The 16,899-nt window shown below is 48.8% G+C and overlaps 1 protein-coding gene across 3 annotated transcripts in view; it reads right to left on the reverse strand.

Moving 5' to 3' along the window:
* Positions 1-4,683: 4,683 nt before the first annotated feature.
* ATF6B (activating transcription factor 6 beta) overlaps positions 4,684-16,899 on the reverse strand; it is a 64,643-nt gene continuing 52,427 nt past the window's right edge. For 2 of the 3 annotated variants that reach the window (XM_030197299.1, XM_030197300.1), the window contains 6 exons: positions 16,446-16,553; positions 15,961-16,045; positions 15,748-15,821; positions 15,469-15,580; positions 15,207-15,291; positions 12,479-14,503 (listed from right to left, as the gene is read on the reverse strand). In XM_030197299.1, coding sequence (XP_030053159.1) covers positions 14,250-14,503; positions 15,207-15,291; positions 15,469-15,580; positions 15,748-15,821; positions 15,961-16,045; positions 16,446-16,553 — 718 coding nt within the window. In that variant the 3' untranslated portion in view covers positions 12,479-14,249. Of the gene's footprint in view, positions 4,697-12,478; positions 14,504-15,206; positions 15,292-15,468; positions 15,581-15,747; positions 15,822-15,960; positions 16,046-16,445; positions 16,554-16,899 lie in introns of those variants that run through there. The other variant, XR_003941511.1, reaches the window with a different exon arrangement.

The following is a 16,899-nucleotide window of genomic DNA, read 5'->3' on the forward strand; positions in this document are numbered from 1 at the left end:
CAAGAAAATGACCTTCCAGGTCAAGTACTTCAGATGGCATGAACTCAGTGGCTCAAAAGGAGGTTTCATCAGCTGGGTGAGGACAACGTTGAGATCCCATGACACTGCAGGAGGCTTGACGGGAGGCTTTGACAAAAGCAAGCCTCTCATGAATCGAACGACTAAAGGCTCTCCAGAGATGGCTTTACCCTCTACACGATAATGATAAGCACTAATTGCACTAAGGTGATTCCTTACTGAGTTGGTCTTGAGACCAGACTCTGATAAGTGTAGAAGGTATTCAAGCAGGTTCTGTGCAGGACAAGAACGAGGCTGTAGGGCCTTGCTCTCACACCAAACGACAAACCTCCTCCACTTGAAAAAGTAACTCTTTTTAGTGGAATCCTTTCTAGAGGCGAGCAAGACACGGGAGACTCCCTCAGACAGACCCAATGAAGCAAAATCTACGCCCTCAACATCCAGGCCGTGAGAGCCAGAGACTGAAGGTTGGGGTGCAGAAGCGCTCCGTCGTTCTGCGAAATGAGTCGGAAAACACTCCAATCTCCACGGTTCTTTGGAGGACAACTCCAGAAGAAGAGGGAACCAGATCTGACGGGGCCAAAAGGGCGCGATCAGAATCATGGTGCCGCGGTCTTGCTTGAGTCTTGCTTGAGTCTTTTCCCAGTATTGCATTACTTATGTACTTATGTACTTATGAGCTTCAGTAAAGTCTTCCACACCAAAGGTATGGGAGGATAAGCGTACAGGAGGCCTGTCCCCCAATGGAGGAGAAAGGCATCCAACGCCAGTCTGCCGTGTGCCTGAAGTCTGGAACAGAACTGAGGCAGCTTGTGATTGGTCTGGGAGGCGAAAAGGTCCACCGAGGGAGTGCCCCACTCTCGGAAGATCTTGCGTACCACTCTGGAATGGAGCGACCACTCGTGCGGTTGCATGAATCTGCTCAGCCTGTCGGCTAGACTGTTGTTTACGCCTGCCAGGTATGTGGCTTGGAGAAGCATGCCAAACTGGCGTGCCCAATGCCACATCCTGACGGCTTCCTGACACAGAGGGCGAGATCCGTTGCCCCCCTGCTTGTTGATGTAATACATTGCAACCTGATTGTCTGTCCGAATTTGGATAATTTGGTAGGACAGCCGATCCCTGAAGGCCTTCAGTGCGTTCCAGACCGCTCGGAGCTCCAGGAGGTTGATCTGAAGATCAACCACACCCCCTGGGTGTGGAACCCATCGACATGAGCTCCCCACCCCAGGCAAGATGCATCCGTCGGCAGCACTTTTGTGGGCTGCGGAATTTGGAATGGGCATCCCAGGATCAAATTGGCCTGAATTGTCCACCAGCGCAGCGAATTGCGGCAACTGATGGACAGGCGGATGACATCTTCTAGATTCCCGGTGGCTTGGCACCACTGGGAAGCTAGGGTCCATTGAGCTGATCTCATGTGAAGACGAGCCATGGGAGTCACATGGACTGTAGAGGCCATATGGCCCAGGAGTCTCAACATCTGCCGAGCTGTGATCTGCTGAGACGCTCTGGTCTGGGAAGCGAGGGACAGGAGATTCTGAGCTCTCGCCTCGAGAAGATAGGCCTGAGCCGTCTGTGAATTCAGCAGAGCTCCTATGAATTCCACAGATTGGACTGGCTGGAGATGGGACTTCAGGTAATTTATCACAAACCCTAGCAACTCCACTGCATGGACCGAAGAGCTCCTGCCTCTGAGGTGCTCTTCACCAGCCAATCGTCGAGATACGGGAACACGTGCACCCCCAGCTTGCGTAGGTACGCCACAACCACCACAAGACACTTTGTGAACACCCGTGGTGCAGAGGTGAGCCCAAAGGGCAGCACACAATACTGAAAGTGACTTGTCCCCAGATGGAATCGGAGATACTGTCTGTGAGCTGGCAGTATCGGGATGTGAGTATAAGCATCCTTTAAATCCAGGGAACATAGCCAATCGTCTTTCTGAATCATGGGTAGAAGGGTGCCCAAGGAAAGCATCCTGAACTTTTCTCGAACCAGATACTTGTTCAGGCCTCTCAGGTCTAGGATGGGACGCATCCCCCCTGTTTTCTTTTCCACAAGGAAGTACCTGGAATAGAATCCCTGCCCTTCCTGCCCGGGTGGCACGGGCTCGACCGCATTGGCGCTGAGAAGGGCGGAGAGTTCCTCTGCAAGTACCTGCCTGTGATGGGAGCTGAAGGATTGAGCTCCCGGTGGGCAATTTGGTGAGGTGGAGACCAAATTCAGGGTGTATCCGCACCGCACTATTTTGAGAACCCACTGGTCGGAGGTTATGAGAGGCCACCTTTGGTGAAAAACTTTCAATCTCCCTCCGACCGGCAGGCCGTCCAGCACGGCTACTTTGATGGCGGCTATGTTCCCATGGATCCAGTCAAAGGCTCGTCCCCTGCTTTTGCTGTGGAGGCGCAGGGGGGCTGCTTAGGCGCACGCTGTTGACGGGAACGAGCGCGCTGGGGCTGTCCCTGTGCCTGAGGAGGCCTTCGGGCCGGCTGGGTGTACCTACGCTTGCTGTAGGCGTAGGGTGCAGCCTGCCAAGCCCGGGAAAAACATCCACCTGCGGAGGTGGATGCTGAAGGCGCCCGGTGGAAGAGCTTGTCGAGAGCGGTTTCCCGTTGGTGTAGTTGGTCCACCAACTGCTTGACCTTCTCGCCAAAAATGTTATCCCCCCGGCAAGGGACATCCGCCAGCCGCTGCTGGGTGCGGTTGTCCAGATCAGAGGCACGCAGCCAGGAGAGTCTGCGCATCACTATACCTTGGGCCGCAGCTCTGGATGCCACATCACAGGTGTCATAGATACCCCTGGACAGGAATTTTCTGCATGCTTTCAGTTGCCTGACCACCTCCTGAAAAGGCCTGGACTGCTCCGGGGGGAGCTTGTCAACCAGGTCCGCCAGTTGCCGCATATTGTTCCGCATGTGGATGCTCGTGTAGAGCTGGTATGATTGTATTCTGGTCACGAGCATGGAAGATTGCTAGGCCTTCCTCCCAAATGAGTCCAGAGTGCGAGACTCCCGCCCAGGGGGCGCCGAGGCGGTATCCCTCGAACTCCGTGCTCTCTTGAGAGCAGAGTCCACGACTGCTGAGTCATGAGGCAGTTGAAGCCGCATCAACTCCGGGTCTGAGTGGATTTTGTATTGGGACTCCGCATTCTTGGGAATGGTGGGATTAAATAATGGCTTCAACCAGTTCTGAAGCAGTGTCTCTTTGAGGACATTGTGCAACGGTACCGTGGAAGACTCTCTAGGTGGTGATGGAAAGTCGAGGACTTTGAGCATCTCCGCCCTCGGCTCATCCACAGTAACCACTGGGAAGGGAATGCTGATAGACATGTCCTGAACAAAAGAGGCAAAGGAGAGGCTCTCAGGGGGCGAGAGCTTCCTCTCCGGTGAAGGTGTGGGGTCAGAGGGAAGGCCCACAGACTCCTCGGAGGAGAAATATCTGGGGTCCTCCTCCTCCTCCCCCCACGAGGCCTCCCTCCTCAGTGTCGGACATGAGCTCTCTCAGCTCAGACCGCAACCGGGCCCGTCTCGACTGCAAGGAACCACATCGATGATGGCGTCGAGAGGTGGACTCCCGCGCTGGCAGGGACGAAGCCCCCGTCCATCGACGTCGACTGGGATTCCACTTGAATGGCAATCGACACCGATGCTGCAAGCGGCGCCGGCGTCGAAGACCTCATCACCGGACCAGAGCCTACCGGTGCCTCCATCAACGGCACTGAGGTCGCAAGCACCCCCGGTGCCGGCACGGCCTGGCGCATCAGCCCTTCCAGGATCCGCAGCAGGATGGCTCGGAGGCACTCGTCTAGGCCCACTGTCTGGAAAGGCAGGGGGGCCGGTGCGGGCGTCGGTGCTGGAAGCTGCCCGGGTCCAGGAGACGGTACTGAGGTACCCGACGACCTGCGCATCGACACCTCTTCGACAGAGGGGGAGCGCTCCTCCCGGCATTGCCGCTTCCTGGGGGTCGAGTCTTCTCTCGACGTCCCAGAACTGCCGGTCCCATGCACCATGGGCGACCGATGATGGTGTTTCTTAGCAGCTTTCTTCTGATGCCCGTCATCGGCGCTCCGCGGCATAGACGAGGAGGAGGTGGAGTCTCCACGGCCTCGAGGTATCGGATCCGACAGGGTTCGGTCTCGATGGCCCTGAGCAGCGGGAGTGGCTGGGGCGGACTGCCCACGCGGCCGCTCACCACCGCTGTCGCTGGCAGGTCGTCGGGCCAAGGGAACCTGTGCTCCTGGGGTCGATGCCATAGTCGGCGCCGAAGCCGTCAACATCGGCACCAAAGACCCGGCCGTCGACACCGATGCCGTCGAGGTCGAAGGGCCGGCGCACGTTCCAAAAGGACGGTCCCGAAGAACTTGCTTCGCCACCTGCGTCCGCTTCCGTAAGCAGAGACACAAGGCACACGCCTTGGAATTATGCTCCGGGCTGAGGCACTGGAGGCACCAAGCGTGAGGATCGGTCTGCGAGATCTGCCGGCCACACCGACCACACTTTCTGAATCCGCTCGGGACCTTCGAGGACATCGACGGAAAAATCGCGTCAGCAAAATTAAAATCGTCGATGGTGGCAGTGAAAAGCACACCTGAAAAGAAAAAGAGATGACCGCGTGGCCACAAGGCCACGACGAGGCAACCCCGCGACTAAACACGACGAGGGGAAGGAAAAAGAAACTTTTTTTTTTTTTTTTTAACGAAAAAGGCGCAACAACAAGAAATAAAGCGCGGACTAGGCCGCAAATCGGTTTTCCAGGGCTGACAAAGAGGGATGAAGACGTGTCTCTCTCCAGTGCGGAAAGCAAAAAACTGAGCGGGAACGGTCGCGCACGGGCGGGAAGACGGCCGCGCTTGTGCGGTGGGCGTGCCCTGCGTGCGGGACCTCCCGCAAGATTTTTACTCCGGTTTGAGGGGCTGCCGTGGACGTCAACCCAGTCGTGAGAACAAGCAGCCTGTCCTCGGAGAATGTGTTTCACACAGATACAGTGTGTGCGAGAGAGAGAGTGTGTGCAAAAGACAGTGTGTGTGAGACACAGACTCTCTGTGAGACTGAGTGTATGAGACCAAGAGAGTGTGTGAGTGACTGTGTGACACATAGAGAGTGAATGTGATATAGTGTGAGACATAGAGTGTGACAGTGTGTGAGAGTGAGAGAAAGACATTGACTGTGAGAGAGAGAGAGAGAGAGAGAGAGAGAGTGTGTGCGTCAGAGATACCTCCCCCCGTCTCTGGTGTCAGGCCTCTCCCCCCCCCCCCCCCCCCCCTCTCTCTTGTGTCTGAACGTTACTGTGCAGGACACTGAGCTCTGGCTGTGCTTCAAGGAACTGACCAATCCTATTTAATAGAATGCACCTCCAACATTCTGAAGCCGAGAAACCTTGTGTGGTTGGTCACTTCTGCTTGTGACGAACCCGGAAGTATGTGATGTCAATTCAGGAGATGGATATAGAGAGCAGGAATGCCTCAGCCATGCAGTCAGCTTCAGAATGTTGGAGGTGCGTTTTATTATATAGGATAACTTTATTAAGACGCTGCTTACATTTTTTTCATATAACTTTATTTTATTAAGACACTTTTATTAAGACACTTTTATATAACTTTATTAAGACACTGCTTACCTTTTTTCATATAACTTTATTAAGACACTACTTATTATATACATTAAGACACTGCTTACCTTTTTTATGTAACTTTATTAAGACACTTTACTTATTATATAACTTTTTAAGACACTGCTTATCTTTTTCATAACTATTTAAGCCACTTTACTTATATAACTTTATTAAAACACTACTTACCTTTTTTCATATAACTTTATTTATTAAGACACTTTACTTATTATGTAACTTTATTAAGACACTGCTTACCTTTTTCATATAACTATTTATTAAGACACTTTAGTTATATAACTTTATTAAGACTGCTTACCTTTTTTCATATAACTTTATTTATTAAGAAACATTACTTATTATGTAACTTTATTTAGACACTGCTTACCTTTTTCATATAACTTTATTAAGACACTTTACTTATTATATAACTTTTTAAGACACTGCTTACCTTTTTCATATAACTATTTAAGACACTTTACTTATATAACTTTATTAAAACACTACTTACCTTTTTTCATATAACTTTATTTATTAAGACACTTTACTTATTATATAACTTTATTAAGACACTACTTACCTTTTTTTCATATAACTATTTATTAAGACACTACTTATTGTATAACTTTATTAAGACTGCTTACCTTTTTTCATATAACTTTATTAAGACACTTTACTTATTATATAACTTTATTAAGACACTGCTTACCTTTTTCATATAACTATTTATTAAGACACTGAACACTCAGCACGGAATAAATTTTCACCTAAGCATATTCTGTAAACGGCACCTATATTTAGGCATAGTATATAGAATGTTTAGTTGATATCACATTGCTTAAACCTATGCACATCTATTTACACCAAGGGAAATGTGGCATAAATGCCTGCGCATAGACTTAGGTGCACAGGGGCGTATAACAGTGCGCATAAATTTTGGAACATCCACAAAATGCCCCTTTTTCTGCCCATAACTATGCCCCTTCTTTGGCTGTGCGCATTAGAATTTAGGCGGTGTGTTATAAAATACTGTGCATAAATTCTAATTATTGCCAATTAGCACTCATTATTGCTTGTTAAGACCTGTTATCAACGCTATTATTGTTAAACAAATTAAGTTACCCATGTTGTTATAGAATATGCTTGGATTTCAGCATAGAAAACTAGGTGTGATATATAGAATCCGGGGTTTACTTTTTATATATTTAAAAAAAAACTTCTTTTTTATATAACTTTATTTATTCAGGGGCCCTTTCACTAAAGCGTAGCGTATGCTAATGTCCGCTAGTGCGCGCTAAGCTTTATTAAAGACACTGTTTACTTTTTATATATATAATTTTATTGACACTTTTTACCCTTTTTAATATAGCTTTATTTATTAAAACACCATTTACTTGACTATTGAGCTTTCTGGGAGTAGCCTGTTGGAGTTTCAAAAACTGGAAAACTTCCAGGAAGAGGAAAGGGTTAGGGACTGAAGACGGGATGGTGGGGGAGAGAAGGTAGAGGGGTCAGAGAGACAAATGCCTCACCGTGATGGGGGTTGGGTTCAGGGCTAGCCCCCGAAAGGAGATAGGGGAGGATCAGCAAGGACTAGCCCTCAGGATGGCTGTTCCATACCCTGCAGGCCACTCCAGCTGTACCCAGGCCCTGCCCTGTAGCTGGCTAGGAACTGAGCACCTGGTCTACAACAGCTCATTCTACTTCAACAAGGTCTTTAGAGCTTCAGTGCTGCCTGTGTTGACCTCCAATGCCGCTTGCTGGCCACCTGGAGGGCCAGGATCCACTTCCTGCTGGACCCCTGGTCTGGAAGGTCAGTTGGATGTCAGCTTTGCCACAGATAAGGGTGGCTTGTGTGTAGCCCACGCCTCCAACTTTGGCTATGGGTAGGATTATGCCCCGATGGCGTCCAGGATAGATCCAGAGGGCCTGCAAGTGCAGAGAGATATTGCCTGTAGGCAGGGCTTGGGCCAGAATCCTATGGCTTCTTATTTCTCTGTCTGGAGGGTGCAGGACATGAAGAACTCATATATTTATGAGACAACCTGGTAGACATTTCCCTCGGGGGTTCTCCAGTATTCAAAAGGGCCACCAAGAACTCACTCCTAGCACTGCCCTACAGAAAGCCTGGGCCCAGCTGCCTCAGGTGTGTCAACAGGCCAGGGTTGTGGATGCAGAGACTACATTTTGGACTAAGCCAGCACGGGTAAACTCGATCCGAAAGTGCTCGTGGGATGTTACATGTGCACATAGTAAGTGGTGCCGTCTCAGGAGAGGACCACACCTCTTTCTCGCGTCCACTTCCACACCCGCTCTGGGCATAGCAGCAACAAGGCCAAGAAAAGCTGACTTAGGGCCCCGGATTCAGTAAATAGCAATGAGAAATAGGCACAGGGAAAAATTCAGCGCTCTGGCATGAGCGCCCTTTACAGAAGTGGGCCTAGCCGGGATTCCCATGTCCAACTGTGGATGTGAGAACTTACACGAGCCTGGTGTAAATCCTGACACGCGAGTCGTGCGCAGATCCCTGGAATTCTGTAACACTGCATGCATCTGAGAACGCCCCTGCCCCTCCCATTTTTGGGTTCTATGCTACGAGTCGAGGATATCCAGGCTTTTAGAAAAGTGCGCACCACAAGCAGATGTTCGCCCAATCCATAATTGGTGCTGATTAATGTCGATAATTGTCACCTTGCAATTATTGTTAATTGGCTCGTTAATCAATTTAGGTTGCGTGCGCTTCTCTGGATCGCACCCAAATTATCCATCAAGAACCTACGGACGGGGTCAGTTCTATAAAGGGAACCAAACATTAGGCATCAAGATTAGAGGCGTAGGCAGAAATTTTTAACAGGGGGTGTGCCTCCCCTCCTGTACCTTAAAATCACCTGCTGTGATCGTCTTTGCCCGGACAGCGGCACTCATAGGCTGCCTGTGGCCTGCACCGGGGCTTCCTCTCTGAACTGTCCTGCCCTTCACAAAACAGGAAGTTGCATCAGAAGGGGCGGGACGGTTCACAAAGAAAGTCTTGGTGCAGACCACAGGCAGCCTAAGAGTGCTGCTGCCACTATCCGGGTGATGATTTCAAGGCACGGGCCGGGGTAAGGGTGGGGGCAGTCCGACGGGGGTGCGTACACAACACACCCACCTGGAATAAATATGCCACTGGTCAAGATGCGCTAATTTCTAGAACAGCGTCTGGGCGCTCAGATTCCCTTATATACAGTGGTGGAAATAAGTATTTGATCCCTTGCTGATTTTGTAAGTTTGCCCACTGACAAAGACATGAGCAGCCCATAATTGAAGGGTAGGTTATTGGTAACAGTGAGAGATAGCACATCACAAATTAAATCCGGAAAATCACATTGTGGAAAGTATATGAATTTATTTGCATTCTGCAGAGGGAAATAAGTATTTGATCCCCCACCAACCAGTAAGAGATCTGGCCCCTACAGACCAGGTAGATGCTCCAAATCAACTCGTTACCTGCATGACAGACAGCTGTCGGCAATGGTCACCTGTATGAAAGACACCTGTCCACAGACTCAGTGAATCAGTCAGACTCTAACCTCTACAAAATGGCCAAGAGCAAGGAGCTGTCTAAGGATGTCAGGGACAAGATCATACACCTGCACAAGGCTGGAATGGGCTACAAAACCATCAGTAAGACGCTGGGCGAGAAGGAGACAACTGTTGGTGCCATAGTAAGAAAATGGAAGAAGTACAAAATGACTGTCAATCGACAAAGATCTGGGGCTCCACGCAAAATCTCACCTCGTGGGGTATCCTTGATCATGAGGAAGGTTAGAAATCAGCCTACAACTACAAGGGGGGAACTTGTCAATGATCTCAAGGCAGCTGGGACCACTGTCACCACGAAAACAATTGGTAACACATTACGACATAACGGATTGCAATCCTGCAGTGCCCGCAAGGTCCCCCTGCTCCGGAAGGCACATGTGACGGCCCGTCTGAAGTTTGCCAGTGAACACCTGGATGATGCCGAGAGTGATTGGGAGAAGGTGCTGTGGTCAGATGAGACAAAAATTGAGCTCTTTGGCATGAACTCAACTCGCCGTGTTTGGAGGAAGAGAAATGCTGCCTATGACCCAAAGAACACCGTCCCCACTGTCAAGCATGGAGGTGGAAATGTTATGTTTTGGGGGTGTTTCTCTGCTAAGGGCACAGGACTACTTCACCGCATCAATGGGAGAATGGATGGGGCCATGTACCGTACAATTCTGAGTGACAACCTCCTTCCCTCCGCCAGGGCCTTAAAAATGGGTCGTGGCTGGGTCTTCCAGCACGACAATGACCCAAAACATACAGCCAAGGCAACAAAGGAGTGGCTCAGGAAGAAGCACATTAGGGTCATGGAGTGGCCTAGCCAGTCACCAGACCTTAATCCCATTGAAAACTTATGGAGGGAGCTGAAGCTGCGAGTTGCCAAGCGACAGCCCAGAACTCTTAATGATTTAGAGATGATCTGCAAAGAGGAGTGGACCAAAATTCCTCCTGACATGTGTGCAAACCTCATCATCAACTACAGAAGACGTCTGACCGCTGTGCTTGCCAACAAGGGTTTTGCCACCAAGTATTAGGTCTTGTTTGCCAGAGGGATTAAATACTTATTTCCCTCTGCAGAATGCAAATAAATTCATATACTTTCCACAATGTGATTTTCCGGATTTAATTTGTGATGTGCTATCTCTCACTGTTACCAATAACCTACCCTTCAATTATGGGCTGCTCATGTCTTTGTCAGTGGGCAAACTTACAAAATCAGCAAGGGATCAAATACTTATTTCCACCACTGTATGCTGACCGGAAAAAAAACAGGACCCCCAACATTTTTCCAAATAAAAAGTGATTCCTGTTCTTTACAGGTGTTACTGCAAGATGCTGTAAAAACTGGATGATCCCTGGTTTCAAAATAACATCACTCAGGAACTGACTGTTAAGATTTGTTTTAGCAAAATGGCATTTAGCGAAGAAGATAAAGTTGCGATTACATTTTTGTGACAAAATACGACACAAAATACAAAGTGTTTGTTAAGACAGTTTCCTAATAAAGGTTGCACTAGTGTCTTTTCAAAGGTCATATCTCGATTACCCGACCTAAACAGGACTGACCCGTTATCGGATAACTGGAAAGTCGGATAATATGGAAAACACTGCATAAACCCCTCAAACAATGCAAAAACAAAGGCAATAGAGAGGCAATAGAGAGTTTCCAGTGGGGGGGGGGGGTGTCTTTCGGACATGCTGGACGGTCGGATTACCAAAGGTTGGACAATGAAGGCTGTACTGTATTTTGAAACTATGTAAGGGGCAGCGGTGTACTGAGGGCGGTCCGCTACGGGTGTATGCTGCAGGGGGACGTGCAGGGTTTGGAGCAGCAGCGTAACAACGGGGGGGCCACGGGGGCCTGGGCCTCCGCAAATTTCATCTGGGCCCCTGGTTTGGCTGGTGGGGGGGTCCTCAACCCCCGCCAGCTGAAGCCTTCTTCAGCGCCGGTCTCCGGCGCAGCTGCGTTCGCTACCCTGCTCTTCTTTCTTCTTGCTCTTCCTTTGGGAGTGTCAGCGTGCACAGGAGCAAGAAGAAAGAAGAGCAGGGCAGTGAACGCAGCCGCGCCGGAGACCAGCGCTGAAGACTTCGGCTGGAAGGGGTTGGGAACCCCCGCCAGCAAAGGTATTTATTTTTACGGGGGGAGCGACGAGGCGGTGAGGGGAAGCGGAAAGGCGAGGCGGCCGGGGGGGGCACTCAAAATGTGCTCCCAACCTCGGGCTCTGGCCCCCTCCCACCGTGAGGTGTGGCTACGCCCCTGGTTTGGAGATGATGAACCGGGGGGGGGGGGGACGACACTGCGCCCAGGGGGAGTGCGCAGTGGCAGCCGACCACTGGTAAGGGGTCCTGTTTTTCCGGACTCTGAGTAACTACTAGCATACATGGGCACTAAGATAGCAAGATTTAGGCATGCCCACTTACACCAGGTCAATAGCGGGTATAAATGTTACGCCAAAATACAGTACTTTAGTGTGTCACTCACAGAGTGTGTAAATGTGGGACCTTCACAAGCCCCACCCATGTGTTCACAACTTTGCATTCACGCAGTGAGTGCATACCGTACAGTGTGCAACCAACACTTATGCACGTAACTTAACGATCGCACGCAGAACTGGTACCTAACTTTCGGTGACCTGCTGTAGTGTGAGGAGGACGGTGTCGTTAACAAACACAGTAAGAGGCCACAAGCACATAGACAATGTCATCACAGACATACACACAACACACCTACACACACACAGCATGCTGCGAGAGCTCACGGAGGACAGGCTCTGTGTCTCACACACCAGAGTGCACACACGAACAAAAGCTCTCGCATTCTCTGGCAACAAATTCCAAGTCTAATTAAACTCTGGAATTCGTTGCCAGAGAATATGGTAAAGGTGGTTAGCTTAGCGGGGTTTAAAAAAGGTCTGGACGGCTTCTTAAAGGAAAAGTCCATAGACCATTATTAAATTGACTTGGGGAAAATCCACTTCTATTTCTGGGATAAGCAGCATAAAATGTTTTGTACTTTTTGGGTATCTTGCCAGGTATTTGTGACCTGGATTGGCCACTGTTGGAAACAGGATGCTGGGCTTGATGGACCTTTGGTCTGTCCCAGTGTGGCAATACTTATGTACTTATATGCATCCCTATACAATTCTCTGGCACATCCCCACTCATTGCACTCTCTCACACACACACAGCTGTGCATGCACACTCAAAGACCAAAGGAAGACCCAGCGCAGATCCCTCCTTCCAAATTTATTGAACATACAAACTCTAATCCCCCCCCCCCCCACCAGTGAATGCTATAATAGCGATATTCTCAGCCACAAAAAGTACAAATGATAAAACCTTCCACATTACGTTCAGATCCTCCTCCCTCCTGAGACGCGAGAGGAATAATTACACAAACACAAGCTCTGGCTAACCCCTTCTCCTACCTCCCACGGCTTCCTGCATCTTTTCCACTTCTCTTTTGTACAGAATCTGGCGTGGGCTTTTAATAAAGCGCCTTGATCCTATCAATTAGAAAATTCCTCCTGGCAACAGAAGCAGAAATACAGAAAGGGAGCAGCAAGGACGTTTGCTTCAAAGGCATGAGGGGAGCGATCCTAGAAATGCGAGGACAGAAAGAAAAGCTGAGAGGAGAGATATAAAAGGAAGTAAGAAAAAAGGAAAGGCAAGGAAAGATACAGGGAAAGGGGACAGGAGAGATACATAGGAGACAGGGAAGGAGATAATGAGCAGAAGGCATAAAGAAAAGGGAAGACAGATACTTAGGAACAAGAAGGAAGAACATAAAGAAAAAGATACAGAAGGAAAAAAAAGGAAAAACAAAGGGATAACAGAAAATGACACTGAAGAGAGAACAGAGATACACAGGAGAGAGGGAACGAGATACCAAGAGCAAAAAGGCGAAGAGAGGAACGAGATACTGAAGAAAAAAAACAGGAAAAAGATAAAAGAAAAAGACACTAAAGATAGAACACAGATACATAGGAGACAGGGAAAGAGATACTTAGAGCAATAAGGGGAAGAGAGATACATAGGAATGAGATACGGAAGGAAAGAAAATGGGAAAAACAAGGGGATAACAGAAAAGGATACAGAATGAAGAACAGATACAAAGGAGACAAAAATAAGAGATACTGAGCAGACAGTGGAAGAGCAGAGGAGCTGCAAAGGAATGAGAGGGAAGGACATGAAAAAAAAAAAAGAAACCCCGTAAGAGAAAAAGGAATGGATACAGAGTAGAGAGAAAATGAAGATAAAGAAGAGAAAATATAAACGAGAAAGAAAAGGGGGGAATATATAGGAATCATGGAAAGGGATACTGAAGAGAATGCAAAAGAAAAAAAATAAAAATAAAAAGGGGAGGAAAGAGAAAGGAAGAAAGACCCAGGAAAAAGGGATAAGACATAATAAGAACTGGAAGGAGGGAGGATAGTGAGGGAACCATTTCATATCACAAATAATAAATTAAAAAATGCTTTTTAAAAAAGATTTAGCCCTATTACCCTGCCCATCCACCCCCAAATCACAAAGCTGAGAGAGTCAAGAATGCCCCTCCTGCATTCATTTCACTTATACAACTTGCTGTTTGAAAGAGATTATAAGCTTTCGTTAATGGTACCAGCAGTTTCTGGGAGTCAGAATGATCTCGTGTATGTAGCTGCTCAGATGCTAGTTCATTTACACTCCCAGATGCTGCTGAGTGGCACCAGCCTTCATAGCACAGGATGTGTTTTCTGTGTAGTCTGGCATTGGATGTTTTGCAGCTGATGATGGCCCCTCGAGTCCTGGCTTTTGGTTTGCCGGTGCCTGTGGCTCTGAATCTCTGCTGCCTGGAAGAACCTGCCTTCCTGACTGAAGACCATGCCCAATCTGAAGGGCAAAGAGTGCTACGTAGAAAAACTTCACATGAACCAGTGTCTAAGTATCTTAACGTCTTCTGCCCCCCTCCACCCCTGTTGGAGGGAAACAATTGAAGTGGAACTCCCCTCCTTTGTGCAATCCGAGGGGGGCAACAGGGGGGGAATGCCCCCCCTAATCCTGTCATTGGGGCATTACTCCTCTCCATCCCCATGCTCCTCCTCCTCCTCCAGTAACAGCGAGAAGTTGCTCTTGGAGAGGGGCCCCCGATGGGGTCTCACCCCTCGGTGGAAAGCTGAGGTGGTGGAGGCTGTATGGTTGTCTCCCTGCTCCTGGCGTAGGAATGGTGGCACAGTGGAGCTCTTGATTTGAATCACTCGGGTGTCCATCACCTCACAATCTATCTGCATCATCGCCTCGTAGTGACGTGAGGAGTTGTAAACACTTTCTGCAGAGAGAACAGAGGGGACACAGGACTCAGAAATACGAGAATGTGGTAAAAGCAGTTAGCTTAGCAGGGTTTAAGAAGGGTTTGGATACTGTCCTAAAAGAAAAGTCCATAAGACATTATTAAGATAGACGGGAAAATCCACTGCTTATAGGATAAGCAGCATAAAATCTATTTTATTCTTCTGGGATCTTGCCAGGTACTTGTGACCTGGATTGGCCACTGTTGGGAAACAGAATACTGGGTTTGATGGACCTTCGGTCTGTCCCAGTATGGCAACACTTTTGTTCTTATGTTATGATAGGAAAAGGGCTCTTGCTGATCCCCGAGGAAGGGGCCCTTAGAGCCCCTGAATGGTGCCTCTTTACACACTCATTAGCTTTATAAAGGGCCTCCCACCCCCTGTTTTTTCTCAGTCTGATAGAATCATTCCATGGGCAACACAGGAGCTGACTCCCAGGAATACATCTATGAAACAGGGAGGGAACCGAGGAACAGACCAGACCCAGTGCTAGACTCCCCCAAGTAAAGCCCATGAGCGTTAATTTCCGCTCTCACCAACCAAAGTCCAAGCTATTAAAACAAACACCTAGAAAATGTCTGGCTAGTAGAGGCAGTGAGAGATGAGGGCAGAGGCACAGCTTAGAAACAGGATATGTGTATTTCTATGATTGCGCGGTGGCTGCGCTAAGCTTTACCTTACCATTAAGAGCCATTGCAGGCATCACCAGAGACATCTTGGGTCGGGTGGTCTTGTTGTGGCTGATGGCGGGAAGCAGGAGATGGTCCTGAGGGAGACAGGAAAGAAAGAGAGAAAGGAGACTTCAATAGATATACTTGGGAACTGAAATGTTTGAGGTGGTGGAATTAGAACTCTAGGCTGTCATATAGTCAGATGGTGGCAGTAGTAGGATTATCTGTACATGTGCCTCTGGCAGGGTAAAAGTGAGCGACAGAGTTCTCACCCTCCTGAAAGACACCACATAAAAGGTATCCTCCCTCCGGTCAATGGCCCCCATAAAGTCTTCATAGGTCTGGTCCAAACGCTGGTACACCTGCAGAAGGCCAGAAGATCCCCTGAAAGGAAAGCAAACCCGATTATATCACAAAAAACAGAAAAACTGAGCCAATTAAATCAGTGCTGCTACTTTCCAGTTTACTCTCTGCCTCATTGGGGCAGAAATAAGAGTATGAAAAGCCAGAACGTAAGGATTTCCCCCCTTACCTTCCCATCAGTGCCTCACCTGTCTGGGTACCTCTGAGAGTGTGCAGGCAGGAAGCGGGAGAGGCTCAGAGTTTTCTTCTGCTGCTGCACCTTCTGAAGACATGAAAGACTAGGGTATTAATCCACTGTCAGCTGACAAACCCTCACCCTTTCCTGCCCCCACAAGAAATACTGGGGGTAATAATTCTCTGTGGGCAAAAAACACACTTTCCCCTTATCAACCCAGCCTCACCTTGATGGCTCGCTCCTTTCTGGCCCGCAGGGGCTTCCTGCCGATCTGATGACGTCGTACCCATCCACTGAGCTCATCGGCAAGCCTGGAACAGGAAGAACAAATAAAATAAGGATCATGGGGGAGCAGCGATCAGGTCCACCAACTGCATTCCTGATCCTGCTTAGCAAGGGGACCAGCCTCCAACCTTACCTGCACAACAGGGTCCTCCCACATACTACCCACAATGTCCTGCACCAATCATGCTACCCACAATGCTCTGCTCCAATCTGTCATACTACCCATAATCCTTAGCTCAGACTTGCGTTACCCCCCCAGTCTCACTGCCTTCCCCCCATCTTTTACCCTTATGCCCCCCTACATTCTCACCCAACCACTAGCCACAACTCTACTAACCTCTCTCTCACCTCTTACCCATATTAGCCACAGCTCCACTGTCTTTGTTCCTGCCCCTTAACCATAACCCCTATACTGTACTTCGTCACCTGAGCGACTCCGTGCGGTTGAACTGACGACAGTCCGAGGACAGGAACAGCTGGTCGAGGTCCCTCAGCACCAGCTCCTTCACATCTCTAATGGTGGCAGTCACGTTCCTGTGGAGAGTGCAGAAATTTAGTCAGCAGACTGCTGGACATCTCTAAACTGGCACAAGGGTAGGAGGGAGGCACTGCACACTGGGAGTGACAAGGGCTGGCTGGATAAGCACAGGACACTGCAGGCTGGAAGTTTCAGTAAAAAAACTTGATGTACGTTAAAGCACTGCCTTTTGACCTTGAGCTTAAAGGGTTATTAGGAAATAAGTAGAGAATACAACTAGGAATATCATAATTCCTCCATATCGCTCTGTGGTGAGACTGCACCTTGAGCACTGTATACTAATCTGGTCACCACGTCTCAGAAAAGATACAGTGGAACTAGAAAATGTACAGAGAAGGGAAA

This window comes from Microcaecilia unicolor, chromosome 3 (genome assembly GCF_901765095.1).
Source record: "Microcaecilia unicolor chromosome 3, aMicUni1.1, whole genome shotgun sequence".
In the NCBI taxonomy this organism is placed as follows: Eukaryota; Metazoa; Chordata; class Amphibia; order Gymnophiona; family Siphonopidae; genus Microcaecilia; species Microcaecilia unicolor.